Genomic DNA, 14,507 nt, shown 5'->3' on the forward strand with positions numbered 1-14,507 from the left:
ATTTTTTTTGTCTTTTTTACCTCGACCACAAAAAATATCGGTTTTTCGTGAAACTGCATGAACGCACATAGATTGTCGAGATGTACGTGCAAAAAAAATTTGTTAAAGATTTTTGACAATTAAAAATATGTTTTTTTGGGTGGAGGGAGCATATGACCAAGAGCCGAATTGAATTTCCGTATTCGTTTGTACTTTCATGTACTTTGACTATCTTAGAAACTCCCTAGCCTATAATGCTCTATAGTACTTTATGCGTTCTTTCTTATTTTCTTTCCTTGGTTCGCTGAACGAACTCCATTCGTGCACCGAATCATTTGTTTTTACTTTGTGTGTTATCTTCGCAGGGACCTGAGCCTTGCAAAGTCGTGTGCGGCATGGTGCCATTTGATTGTTTCAGTTCGATGATCTTCAACAAGTAGTTGGTGAAACCTTCCAACTTGAACCATTCGTCTTAATCATTTCTTTGTAGTAGCGAGTTTCTCACCATAAGTGAGTTCTCTTTAAATCACATTGGATGGTGCACACTCGTGTTCCACATTTCATCTCACATGCACTTCATCCAAATCTAAGAGGGGCACCTCTTGAACTTAGTTTGTTGAGTTAATCATGGTGCTTAGGGGGGGGGTGATCATACCTTGCGAGACTCAAAATTCCATCACTTGTAAGCTAACCCTTTGTGCCTCAAAAGGAAAATACAAATTGGAAAATTCCAAAAGCACAAAAATATTTCTTTGCTTTGTAGTTTTGTTTCTACTAGGTTCAAGATGAAGGAGACCACCGGACTACATCAAGTAATATTCATTGAAGCAAAAGAAAAACTCTTATCCATTGAAAGAGAGGTTATTTATGCCTCAACGGTAAAAGTGTATTACAATTATTTTTAACTAAGCTTTGCGAGTAACCACTTCTCACACTCTCTTTTGATAACTACATTTTCTCTTTTCTTTTGTAATTTTCTTGGGTTTGGTTCTTGCAAAGTTCTAAGCTTGGGAAAGATTATGTCTAAGATGAAATTTATATTCGTATTTTTGTGAATGTTTACCCAGAGGCGCCCACATACGTAGTACATTGGATCGCAAAATTATATTTTACTGGCCAAGCCAAAAATGAAAAATTTATTCAGTCACGTGTCACCTATTACAAAAACACAACCCTATGAATATAGCATTACAACATGATCAGCTGAATGCACCAATATAAGTGAAACAGCATGCCGCAAGGAAACTAATAGCAAATTAAATACAACGAATGAATTATAAGGACACAGTGAGTGCACACACATTCAAATGTAACTGCAGATTCGTGATCACCCAGCAAACCTAATTGTTGACGACCCTGCAATTCTTTCTGATCTCGCCGTTGGCAGCGGTCTTGAGCTCGATAGCTGACATCTTGACCATCGCCCTGGCGAACTTCTTTTCCCACACCTCGGGGAACAAAGCGTTCTGATACACCTTCCTCGCCGACAGGGGCGATGTTACCAGCGCTGCGTCAGAGGTGAAGAGAACATTGCGCTTCCGTATGTTCTTGTAGTACTGGTTGTCCAAAAGGTTTGGTGTCACCATGTCCTGATCCACGGTGGGGTCGTTGGTGAAATTTGGGCTCACCGGGCACTTGCTCTGCAGCAGGGCGGAGAGAGCGGGGTTGATGGTGGAGGGGTTCGGGGGGAGGCGGTCGGTGAAGGAGGAGCAGTGCGAGACGCCGATGGAGTGCGCGCCGGAGAGCACCACGAGGTCGTCCTCGTTCATGTTCTTGGCCTTGAAGCTGTCGACGAGCTGCGAGTGGTTGAAGAATGGCGGGGGAAGGAAGGCCAACGTGTCGCTCTCGAGCGAGATGCTCCCGTCGAACCGTCCCGACGGAATTTGGTAGTTGATGCGGTAGTTGCTGAGGAAGTAGGCGGAGTCGCGGGCCGCGAACGCGATGACGTCGGCGCAGGAGACGACGCCTGGGCAGAACCTCTCGAGCGCCGCCTTAGCGTCGTCGATCACCTCGAAGCCGCGCAGGCTGGGGAAGTTGGGCGCGCCGAGCTTCTCCGGCCGAGGGTTCGCCGCCGTCGGGTCCAGCAGCACCGACGCGTCACAGCCCTGCAATGCGCATGCATACATGGGCAACGTCAAGCACGTGTTCGATGTTTTACAGCACATGCATGAGCAAGCCATTAGGAGCACGTACCTGGACGAAGCAGTCGTGGAATGCCATGCGGATGATGCCGGCGCCGAGACCGGGGTTCTGTTGGAGGGCCTTGCCGACGACCCCCTTGACGATATACTCCGCCGCCGGGCACTTCTTTTGGTAGTACCCGACCCGCAGCCGAGGCGCCGCCGCCGCACCCTGCCATGTCGCCGCCAGGAGCAGCGCACACGACACCAAGATCGCAACCCTGCTTGCCATCTTTGAGCTCGATGCACTTGATCTAACCGCTTGGCAAGCACGAGACTGGAAGTGGAAACTTGAGTGTGGTTGAGGTGTGAAGATGCAGCAGCTCTGCACGTCTATTTGTACACCCGGTTGGGGGATGACTTGGTTAGAAGAATTGGCAGGGTTTGTCTTGTCCTGCATTACTTAATTAGGAAACTCATGTTCTCTAGGGGTGCGGGGAACATGCAAGCATCTGATCTGAACTCCGGAGCGCTGACTACGAGGAGTATTGAACGGATAGTGATGCAGGCATGCATGTGGAATATCCACATCTATCCGGCCTGGGAGTCCGGGAAGAGTGGGGTTTTATGGCATCCAACGGAGCGACCCATCCTGCGTCCACGCGTCCGGATGGGTCGAGCCGGACAAAAAACCGGCCCAACGCGGCGACGCACCGCAAATGCGGATGGCCGCGGCGTCCGGAACGACGCAAATCCGGCCCAAATCCAGATTTGCGTGGCCGTGAATGGCACGCGGCGTCCTCGCTGTCCGTCTGGTCCGCGTGGCTGACCCAGCTGTCGGTGCCCCAGTCCTATTAAATGTGGACTGGGGGAGGGGGACTGTCCCTATCCAGTCCCCACTCTCCACTCCGGCCACACGCACGCGCGGGCTAGAGCTTCCGCGCCGCCATGGCCCCGAAGCGCGAGTTCGAGCCATCCGCCAACGACCACGAGGCCGGCAGCAGCAGGCAAGTCGCGCCGCCGGTGTTCGCCATAGGGCCGCCGCCGCCTCCCAGAGGCAACCGGATCTACGTCACCGTAGCGGTGGCGCAAATGTTCTGGGACGCCGGCGTCCCAATGCCGTGGGGGGACGTGCACCTCCCCCACGGCTGGCACCAGAGCCCAGATCGGGTTCCGGTGCCGCCCATCCTGGGCTCCGGCCACGCCCGCTTCGCCGAGATCCGGAGGCGCCGCACTCAGCTGCCGGCGGACCTCCAGCAGGACCCCGCGTACGACGACGCAAGTCCCAACTGGGACTTGTGGTTCGAGGTGGAGCACGATGTGCGCCGGCACACGTGCTTCACGTCCGCGACGGTGCAGCCTCGCGCGCAGCCGCGCACGCCAGCAAGGCGGGCTAGCCACCGCCCCGGCGGCCTCTACATCGGCGAGCTCCAGCCGCAGCCCCAGCACCAGCCCCAGCCGCAGCCCCAGGAGGAGGAGAACGACCCGGAGCTGCAGGCGGCGCTCGCGGCGTCCCGCGAGCAGCGCGACCTCGACGAGCTGGCCAAATGGCCGCACCTCGCCGAGACGCTGCGCACCTCCGCGCTGGAGGAGGCGGCCAGGAAGGCCCAGGAGGACGCCCAGGCGGAGGCGTGGTCCTTCCTGGAGATGGCGCGCCGGCAGGAGGAGGCCACGCGCCAGGCGGCGCTCCGGCTAGAGGCGGAGCTGCAGGCCGCAGCGGAGGAGCAGCTCCGGAAGGAGTCCGCGCGGAGGGCACGGCTGCGCAGGCCGGCGAGCCCTCCGAACCCGCACTCCGCCTGGGAAAGGGCGATGGTCGCCCTGGCCGGAGTCCCCGGCGCCTTCCAGCGTTTCGAGCCGGAACAGCGCGTCGCCGCCGGGGGGCGTCGTCGTCATCGACGGCGACGGCGACGAGTACTACTAGGAGTAGTACTGCAGCCGGCGGCGACCGTGCTCGCAAACCCTGGCTAGGGTTTGCTTTTCTTTAGTTTAAAGCCCATATAGGGCTTTCTTTTGTGTAAAAATTGCTCAAAATAGGGCTAAGTGTAATTAACCACTAGTTTAAATTTATTTCTGGTTGTTTTCCTTTTATATTTTCATTTTTGTTTTTTTATTACATATGCGCTGCGTCCGCGCGTTGGGCGCAGCGTGCGACCCAAACAGACACGCGGACGTGGGCCGCTGTCCGGGTGTCCGTTCGGCCACCCAAACGGCTCAAAACGAACGGCCCAGCGCGGCCGTTTGGGTCGCTCGGTTGGAGATGCTCTTAAATCAGATGTTTGCATGGCATGGTGGGTGGATAAACTTTTCCCTTTCCCAAGTGGGGTCTATAGTTAACAAATTAACTGGGTCTTAACCAGTAATTCATGTCTGAATTTGTCTTAACTTCTAACTTGTTTCACTGCTACAAGGCAGAATATCAATCCAGCCTGGCTGATCAAAACATATTACTAAGCTCACTTACCGTTTAGCGCCACATGACATGGGTAGAAGACTACAAGTGCCACTAGAATATGCTAAACCAACAGCCGTTAGTTCCCAACTACGAACATGGTGTCAACGTTTCGATCGTTTCACCGGGGCATCGCAGTCACGGCGAATTCGCTTGACATGCATGGTGGTATACGCAACGCGGCAACGGCAAATATATATGCAGCACCACGGAGCTCCGAAGTCCACAGAGTGACAAAGAACAAGTCCTCTGTCTGACTTGAGTATTGAACAGCTAGCTAGCAACTCCGCAAGTGCAAGCCCCTTCTTCCGGACGAACAGTTTTCTTGCTGCAGAATAAAAGAGAGAAAACGGGAAGAAATGAAAGTCAGTATAGATCGATGCGTGTATGGTGCCAGCCAGATGCTGAATTGTTAATGGACTAGTTCATCATCCTTTTGTTTTGCAACTTGGACTGCGAGATCTGAACGTTCCATCTTGCTGCATGGCGTACCAACCGGTGGTTCGGTCGCTATACGGATGTGATCTTAGTGAGATTATAATGGGATTATTGTCGGCTTTGAATAGCCATCTCTCACCGGATCTCTATGATGCGAGCAATTCTCTAAATGAACTGTAGTGTACATCGCATCAACATATCGCTAGCTAACTCCTGCTCATTTGTCATTCGTCAGGTGGGAATTCTTCCAAATCCTCGAAGTTAATTAAGCGGATTTTGTCTTAAATTGACCCCCCAACTTTTCAAGTATTTGTCGAGCTTTAACCGGCGCGTAACTAAATTTGCTAATTTTCTCCAGGCTAGTATCATCAAATAACGCGATTTTCTTTAAATAATACACTTTTTATTATTAATTCCAGGAATAATATTCGTTTTTAGCAAATTTCAGAAATAATACACCGTCGGGCTGGACGAACCCGAATCTACAAAATCGGGTTTGGGGACCCCGATTTCTCCCTGTCTGCTGCGCCAAACCCGATTTTAGGTTTCTCTGCTGTGTCAGCCAAAGCAAAATAGAAATCGGTGTAAGAACCCGATTTAAGTGAATCGGGCATGCTGAACCCGATTAAATTAAATCGGGCTAGGCGAACCCGACTTCTGCAAAGCAGCAATTTTTCCCGCCTTTTCGCGTTCACACCCCTTCCCGCCCGCCGTTGCCGCCACCCTTCCCGCCGCTCGTTCCCGCCACCATCTCCCGCCAATTTTATCCCGCCACTCGTTCCCGCCACCATCTCCCGCCAATATTATCCCACCACTCGTTCCCGCCACCATCTCCCGCCAATTTTATCCTGCCAGTCGTTCCAGTCATCATTTCCCTCTATATTTTCCCGGCCACCCTGTCGAATTTTTGCCTATAAAAGCAGGCATCGGTACTCTGAATTGCACAAGTGCTTCTATCTCTCTCTCTCTCACCCTTAGCTATCATGAGTGTGCCGTGCTCTGACAAGGAGTTTAGGCCGGTGAAGGCGAAGGCTGTAAGTTTACCCCCGGGTGTGACTGCGGAGCGTTGTTGGTGCGGCCGTGTTGCTAAGGTTAAGCAGGTGGAGGATTTCTCCGACAAGTTCGGCATGTAATTTTTCATGTGTGCGAGCTATGAGCATGATCCACCCCGTAGTTCAGCTTCGTCGTCCACCAGGCCGCCGGTATGTTTCGACATAATTTTATGTTGGCTTAATTTTGTTTGTGAATTTGATTTAATGTTACTGTTTGTGTTGTAGTCTCCCCCGCCCCTATGCAAATGGTTTCACTGGATAGACACGGAGCAGCCGGATTGGGCACGCGAGGAGGTTGAGGAGAAACAGCGCCGTGCGTGGGCAACGATCTTTGAGGAGCGTTGGGAAAAGGTCCGTGCTAATGAGAAAGCAGAGCGAGAGAGGCAGATACAAAAACTAAGGGCGGAACAAGCTCGTAATCGAGAGGTGAATCAGAAGAGGATGGATGATGAGGCTGCACGTAGGTTTGCAGAGGAAGGGGTGCGCAGGGAGGCTCGTGAAGCGGAGAGGAAGAGACTAAGGGAAAGAGTTGATGAAGCGCAAGCGGCAGAAGAACGCGGCGACAAGTCTGGAAAATGGCCACGGTGGACGCAGGGAAAGTAGTGTGATGTGTTGTATTGGCTATGTATCTTAATTTCAGTTGTATCTTAAATTTCGTTGTAGTGTCGTTGTATCTTAAATTCCGTTGTAGTGATAAACCCTATTTTTATTTGAGCTGCAATGTTTCTTCATTTCAGTTTTAGTATTATTGTTTCCCGCCTAATTTTTCCCGCTCAGTTTTTCCCGCCTTTTACCCCCGCCGTAATCTCCGGCCAATTTTTCCCGCTCATTTTTTCCCGCCTTTTACTCCCGCCCTAATCTCCCGCCAATTTTTCCCGCTCACCTTTTCCCGCCGAAAGTCATCCCTTCTAGCCTATAAAACCCCCCAGTGTTTCCTTCTGTTTCAGTGTATTCTCTCGACAAGATGGATCCCCCATATAAGAATCCCCCCATCTTTTCACCGAATCCATGGCCAAACCTCTTCTAGACGAGGCCCGCAAAGTGATGAGGGAGAGTAAGGTAGACACATTTGAGGAGTTCATCGGTAGCGACGCCTTGCTCCGTAAGGTGGGTAGGGAGTTTGAGAAATATTCTTATGGGTGGCCATTGAAGAAGATGCCTGCGTCGCAGCCCACGGGAGATAAGGTGTGAGCTTATCGAGGTTGAATGAGAAGTGGAAGTCACTAACTTGGAAGAATGAACGAGATAGGGAAAGGGATTTCAACTATCCATGGCTGTGGACGGTTGAGAGTGAGGACGACGATGATATCTTTGAGCCTAGCAGCAAGGCGAAGAAAGCTGCATTGTCGAAGGGCAAGAGTGCCAAGTCCTCGAAGGGGAAGAGTGCTGCACCACCGGTCGTCGACTCGGACGACGACTTCGACCTTGCACGAAGGCGAAGAATGCTGCATCGTCGAAGGGCAAGAGTGCCAAGTCCTCGAAGGGCAAGAGTGCTGCACCGCCGGTCGTCGACTCGGACGACGACTTCGAGCCTAGCACCAAGGCCACGAAAGCTGCATCATCGAAGGGCAAGGGCAAGGGTGTGATGCGTTCTTATTGTTCTAGTTATCAGTAGTCTCATGGATCTTGCAGTATGTTGTAGCGTTGTTGTACCGTTTAATTTGTTAGAAGAGAGGTATGTTGTAGTGGTAAGTTGTATCATAATTATCAGTTCATGTTTGAATGCGAAATGTTTGTTGAATTTGAAATGTTTGTTGAACACAAATAGTAGTGATACATGGTCCATACAAATAGTACTGATACATGGTCCATACAAATAGTACTGATACATGGTGCATACAAATAGTACTCATACACTAGATGAAGGAAATAGTAGTAGTAATAAGTCTCATCCATACAGATGACTCAGTGAGTGTCATCTCACTGACCACGGCCCCTCCCTCGATGCCTCGGTGGTGGCGGTCCAGCCTGAAAAGGTGAGGGCGAGTACCCTCTGATAGGTGGTTGCCGCTGTCGGGGAGGAAGCATGTACCCCTGCTCGTGCTGACTGTACTGCGTGGGCTGTGTGGGATCTGGGGGTGGAGTGTGATGTTGTCTAGACATCCAGTCTTGGTACATCTGTTGTGTTTCTTCTTCCTGATCCTGAGCACTGGACCAGAAGGATCGTGATCCGGACATAGACGACATATGTGTATCACTTTTGATTGGATAAAAAAAACGTTAGTCATGAGGAAATTGACAAACGGTGCACAATTAATATGGATAGTGATGAACTGCATACCCTCTGGCTGATCCATACGGGGACGCCACCCCAAGTTAGGCATCGGAGTTTGCTGCTCCATGCCGAAACCCGCCACGCTGCCGCACTCGTAAGTAGGCTCCTGCTGCTGCTGGTTTTGCCAACCAGATCCTCCTGCCTGGTTAGGAGATGGTGGCCTCGGTCTCGGCGGTACCTCCATACGTGGGCGCGGGCCGTGCCGCGGCTGCTGCAGCTGCAAAGAGGGACGAGGTGGCCGCTGTGCTGCTCGGTACTCGACAACATCCGAAGATCGGGTGCATGTGATAGTCGTGTTGATACGACGTAGTTTCTCCTGAAGACGCTGTGTGAAGGAGGCGTGGTGCTCATACCGTCCAAGAAGTGGGCCGACGGAGAGCGAGCATTCATACTGGGTGGCCTCATCTTGCAGCTCTGCCGTCAACACGGCCTACAATTGTGAGCTCAAATTAGTAAAGTGTTGGCAAAATGTAGAAAAAATATAGTTGACTTACTGTATGATGCCGAGTGCCTGAAGTGGAGTGGCGAGGGTAGGTGTCCCACTGTGTCGAGGGAGCCATCTCAACTGGGCAACGCCTGGCTCAGCCGAAGGCGTGTCCTAGGCATGTACGCCCGCAAGTACTGCTGAAATTCCTGAAGATCAAACGGCTCCCTAGTGGCCCATGACACGGCCGGCGCATTGGCCCAACCAGCGAGCTATGGACCCAGGAGCTGCACCCATCCAACAGCAGTCTTGTTCGCTCCTTTTCTGTTGTACCTGAAAATTGAATTGTACCCATCCGTCAATGATTGTCCAATTGATGTAATAAGTGATGCTAAAATTAAATTGTACTCACGCGTGGACACGTGGTGGTAGAGGAACTGTGTGAGGTGGTGGCTTGATCAACTGGCGCATTCCAAACTGTCTCATGACCCTCTGCTGCGACATCTCCTCCACGAAGATATCGAAGATGATCTTCGCCTTCGTCATCCAGTAGGCCCAATCGCTGGTACACATCAATGATATACCGCCTGGGTATGCCTCGTCGTGGTGGTCCTCACTGTAAGGCTCCCAGCTAACATCGCTCTCCAGTAGTAGGTCAAACTGCTCTGTGAATGCTGGGTAGCAATTCCTTAGCTGATTATGCCCAAAATGTCTCTGCATAACATAACACAAGTATGTTAGTGTTGCATATAGATCCAAACGTCTGCATAACATAACATAACATAACATAACATAACATAACATAACATAACATAACATAACATAACATAACATAACATAACATAACATAACATAACATAACATAACATAACATAACATAACATAACATAACATAACATAACATAACATAACACAACTATATAAACAAGGTGTGTATACCTTCCGCGATGTCCATATAGATCCAAACGTCGGCATGTCGATGCGATCCACGTCATACAACTCGTCTGGCGGCCAAGACCCACCACCAATCTCAGGATGGCCGATGGGAAACATCGTCCAGGAGCAGAGCTGAAACAGGTGGGGGCAACCAACGATTCCAGAACCATGCGAGGTGAGCTGGCAACCCTTACACATACCTCGGTACGTAGCGGCTAAGACCGCAGAACCCCAGCTCCTCTGTGTGATGTGCTCTGCTTCTGTGGCCTCTGCTATCTCCTGAGCTATAGGGATGTACCGCGCACTGATAGTGTTCCCGTGATTGTCCGTGAACATCGTCTTCCCGAGTAGCCACATGAGGTATGCCTCCAAGCTGCGAGTGATCTGGACCGCAGTCATCGGTTCATCGGGGTATCCGAACTGCTCGATCTGTCAAGAAATATTCAATGTTAGGTGTCGTTGCCTATTCGACGGTACCCCGGAGGAGGGATCCTCCGAGGGGGAGAAGAAGTAGGGGCCATAGGGCGGAGTGCACACGGGACGGTAGTACGCGAGTTACCCAGCTTCGGAACACCTGCACGATGACGGAGGCCTACCGCCGCTTGTCCGGAATTATCTGGGCGCTTGCGCGTTGTTACAATGGTTGTGGTTGTGCCTCTAGGGCTCCCGAGATCCGGCTTATATAGACGCACGGATCTAGGGTTTACATGGAGAGTCCTAGCCGGATTACAGATTGCCTAACTACGGTACAATGTCTTGCCGTGTACGTCAAGGATCCGCCTCCCATATACGTCATACCGGATCCGGGTCCCTCATGGGCCTCCACGGATCCGGGTTCCCCCGAAGGTCGGTGCGGATCCGGCTAGCTGATCCTGGGCCAGACTTCAACCTTCATGATCAACAGCAACTGGGCCGCCCGATGGGCCACACGCCACCATCACCGTCTATGGGCCACCCGGGCTTGCCGGATCTAGGCACTGTCGATGGTACACCTATGAAGTATACCCACAACAGTAGCCCCCAGAGTTCTCCGAGCTTCACCTCCAGTTTCCGCCTTGCTAGCTCCTTATGATCTCCGGCAATGTTGGTAACGCGGAGAAACTTGAAGAACTCCAACTTCTCATTTTCTTTTTTCCCAACCTTTAGTCGGAAAATACCCCCATCCTGCGGGACTTCATCCATCGACAGTACTCAGCATGTTTCCGGGTTACTTCCCTGCAGCAGATAAGGATCTTAATATCTTTACGCAGCAACCCGGAACCTTAAAAGGTTCGAACGGTTCCGCCAATTCTGGCGTCATTTTCACGCGATTTGAGCGGTAACTTATCCTTAGCCATTTTTACCGTTTAGGGTTTTGACACGTGTCGCACATCCAACGGCGCGACGCTTGCGTTCCGACCACAGGATGCGGAGCACGAATCTCCTCCCACGGCCTATAAATATCCACCGTCGACCCGTAAACCTCCCATTCACCCCCCTTTTCATCTCTCTGCGAAGCACCGCCCTTGAGCTCCTCCTCCGCCGTGCCGGAACCCGCCGGAAAACTCGCCGGAGTCTCGCCGGAGCTGCTGCGCCACCGCAAAGTTCTTCGTGTTCTTAACTTCAGCGAGCCACCGCGCAAAATCCTCGTCGCCGGCGACCTCCACCACCGTGGAATCCATTACGGTGAGTTCTCGAGATTCAGTCTTTCGTCGTAGTTGGGAGGGATGATCCTTGAGGAAGACGACGTGGATCCGACTAAGCTATGTTTTCCGCCACTACTTTTTTTGTTCAGATGTCTTCTGCAACACCACCTCCAACCTCCGAGCCGATCATGGCAACGCCCCTCTCCTCCACCCCTCCACTCTTTGCTCCGGTCCACCCGGATCCTACCAAGGACTCCGGCAAGGACACTGAAGGAACCTCTGCTAGCCCGAAGAAAGCCTCCGGGGAGGAACAGGCAGAAAAAAAGGCGGAAGAGATCGCCACCAAGAAATCCAAGGCTCGTCAGCGAGATTCCGAGTCCAAGGGGAAATGGTGGCCCTGCACCACCACTGATACGGAACTGAAGAACTTGGAAGCGGAAGGCTTCCTGCTTCCCGGAAGCTGGCGAACAGTTCCGGGTTCCTTGACTCCAGCCCCTCAGGATGGCGAGATGGTTATAACCAAGGCGCTGGTGGAGCGAGGTTTCTCCTTTCCGCCATCGGATTTCTTCTCGGAAATCCTGAAGGCATACGGGCTCCAACCCCACAACATATCGCCAAACAGCGTCCTGGCGATCAGCAACCACGTCACTCTTTGCGAGGGCCACCTTCGGGTAACTCCCGAACTTCCTCTTTTCCAATACTACTTCACCGACAAGAAGGAGAAGGTCCACCAAACCTCCGAGTTGGCGACTTGCGGATCCATCACCTTCATGCTCCGCCCCGGCCGCGTCTACCCCCACACCGACCGCCACGAATCCGCGTGGTATTGGTCAGGAAGCTTCTTCTATCTGAAGGACGTCTCCGACCCAGCGAGCGACATGAAATTGCCATTATTCAAGAACAGCCCAGCCAGCGAAACTCCGGCATGGACACAATGCCCCCACCTCTCTGCGTCGCCTCTGCTAACCCGCGATGTTAGGCGGATCTGCAAGCTCACGGAGGAGGGTCTGTCGGGGAAGGACCTCACCATGTCTTGGTTCACCAAGAGGATCCAGCCACTTCAGCATCGGGACCGCTTGATGTTCCACTACACGGGGCGCGATGATCCGATGCGCGCCACAAAAGACAACCTTTCCGCCGACGCCATCGATAAGAGGATCCGGCTCCTCATCAAGATTCCGCGTGAACTTCATGTTCACGTGTGTAACAAAGACATCCATTCCAACGGTTCCGGAACCGCGGTACGTTATCTTGACGTGCCTGTTAATTCCTTCATACCTTAAATTTGTCTAAGTCTTGGCTTGTTAACAAATCTCGAGGCCCTCGAGGAAGGCGAGCTCGGAACTCTCCTCCGAGTCCCACATTCAGGGAACAACGACCCGGAAGCCGCATCTGAGGCGGAAGTTCCCGATGCTCCGCGTCTCACCAAGAGGAAGAAGGCCGCCCCCTCCAGCCCTGCAGCCAAACGCGCCCGCGAGTCGCCTAGCATCGCGGCTACGCGCAAGGCGGAGGCGGAGAAGAAGCGCCTAAAACTTATTGATACCAGCAACCGTGCTCAACCCCGAAGTTACTCCTGAAGTGGAGGTTCCGCCCAAAGCCTCATCCGCCGCCAAGTCGGATCCAAAGGACGTCATCAACATTGATGACCTTCCGGAGGATCCAATTGTCGAATCTGACAAGGGCAATTCCGGCAAGGGCGCCTCGTCGTCTGCACCTCCGCCCGAGCAGCCCACAGCTACCTCTACTGAAGTTCCGATTGACCTAGTTGAACGAAAACTCCGCCTAAGCGGCGCCACCGGCACACCTCAAACTCATCCTCACTTCTTCCCAATTCTGCAAAAGGTTCCCCTTTCTCAACGCCACGCGGAGATCTCCCAAATGATGGAGCAAGTGTGGGGACCCGCGAACACGGAGGAAAAGGAGCTGAATGAGCTTGAAGGCGGTATCAAAGCGTTCTTTGCCAAACACAAGGATGTGCGTCAGGTAACACCAGCCCCCAGGCATTGGTTAATGCATTTTTTCCGAGTAACATGTATGAGCCAATGTCTTGAACTGAAGATTGTAGCGAAAAATCAAAGTTTTCACATGCTAAAGATTTTTACTTCCATCCAGCCCCCATAAGTTTGAATTTCCGTCTAATCCTGTAACCGCTCTTCACAGCACACGCGGAAACTGCACGAGGATCTGCGCACCCATGTGCTGGAGCAGAAACAAGAAATTGAGTTGCTTCAAACCAGGGACGCGGATAATCAGAAGGCCATCGCACTGCTGGAGACCCGGATCAAGGGTTTTGAAGGTACTGACTCCGACTGAGCCCCCAGGATTGGCGATGTAACTATATTAACTTTGTTGTTGAAATTCCGAGTTCCAGACGATATTGCCAAACGTCCCTCCATCGACTCCCTTTCCGCCAAGATCGAAGTTCTTCAGGCGGAAAATGAATCTCTCAAGAAGTTCCTGAAAGAATCCTCCGAGGAGGAGACCAAAAAGAGGAAAGAACTTTTGGAGAAACATGCCCAAGAACTGTCGGATCTCGCCGAGAAACTGAAGAAAGGTCACCAGCGGATCCAGACTTTGGCTGCAAAGAACAAGAAGTACGAGGAGGAGGCGGAGGCAATTGATAAAATGATCTTTCGTAAGGACCTCTGTTTCCTTTCTTTGTGACTCCGACCTCTTCATACTTGAGCTTTCAGTCGCGGAAAAGACTAATTATACTTTTCGCAGCGAGTCTTGGTTTTGAGTGGACGAAGGAGACCACCCTCAAGAGAACTGAAGCGTATGAAGAAGTGCAGAGCTCTATTGATAACCTCTTCGAGGCATGTCGCGGAGTCGCCAAATCGCTATCCCTGAAGAGAGCCGGAACTGCGGTGATTGACACCATGACCAAACTTATCAAGCAGGTGTCGGAACTCATCAAGGATTGGCAGGAGTCTTCTGCTCACGGAGTTGCTTCCCTCGTGTTGGCGACGTGCAAGGCACACTTCCCAACCATGAACTGCGCTGACGTCTCACGCCGAACCCCCAAAAGCGCCAATATGAGAGCCCTTCTCGCGGAGACCCAAGGGTATGATCGGCTCTTTGTCGGACGAGTTAACCACTCGTTTTGGTACAACAAGCATGATCTTCCCGCGGGGTTCTCTGACGCGGAGGATGAAGACGAGGAGGACCTTCCCGGAGACGATTTCGCTGAAGAAGGCTCCGGGTCGAGC

At 52.1% G+C, this 14,507-nt stretch overlaps 1 protein-coding gene across 1 annotated transcript; it reads right to left on the minus strand.

Moving 5' to 3' along the window:
- Window positions 1–1,319: 1,319 nt before the first annotated feature.
- LOC124679175 (peroxidase 2-like) lies at window positions 1,320–2,391 on the minus strand. Its single transcript, XM_047214981.1, has 2 exons — window positions 2,173–2,391; window positions 1,320–2,084 (listed from the first exon to the last, which is right to left on the minus strand). Exons 1-2 carry the CDS (start codon window positions 2,389–2,391, stop codon window positions 1,320–1,322), a joined length of 984 nt encoding a protein of 327 aa, XP_047070937.1.
- Between the last annotated feature and the right edge of the window lie 12,116 nt (window positions 2,392–14,507).

This window comes from Lolium rigidum, chromosome 7, assembly GCF_022539505.1.
Source record: "Lolium rigidum isolate FL_2022 chromosome 7, APGP_CSIRO_Lrig_0.1, whole genome shotgun sequence".
In the NCBI taxonomy this organism is placed as follows: domain Eukaryota; kingdom Viridiplantae; phylum Streptophyta; class Magnoliopsida; order Poales; family Poaceae; genus Lolium; species Lolium rigidum.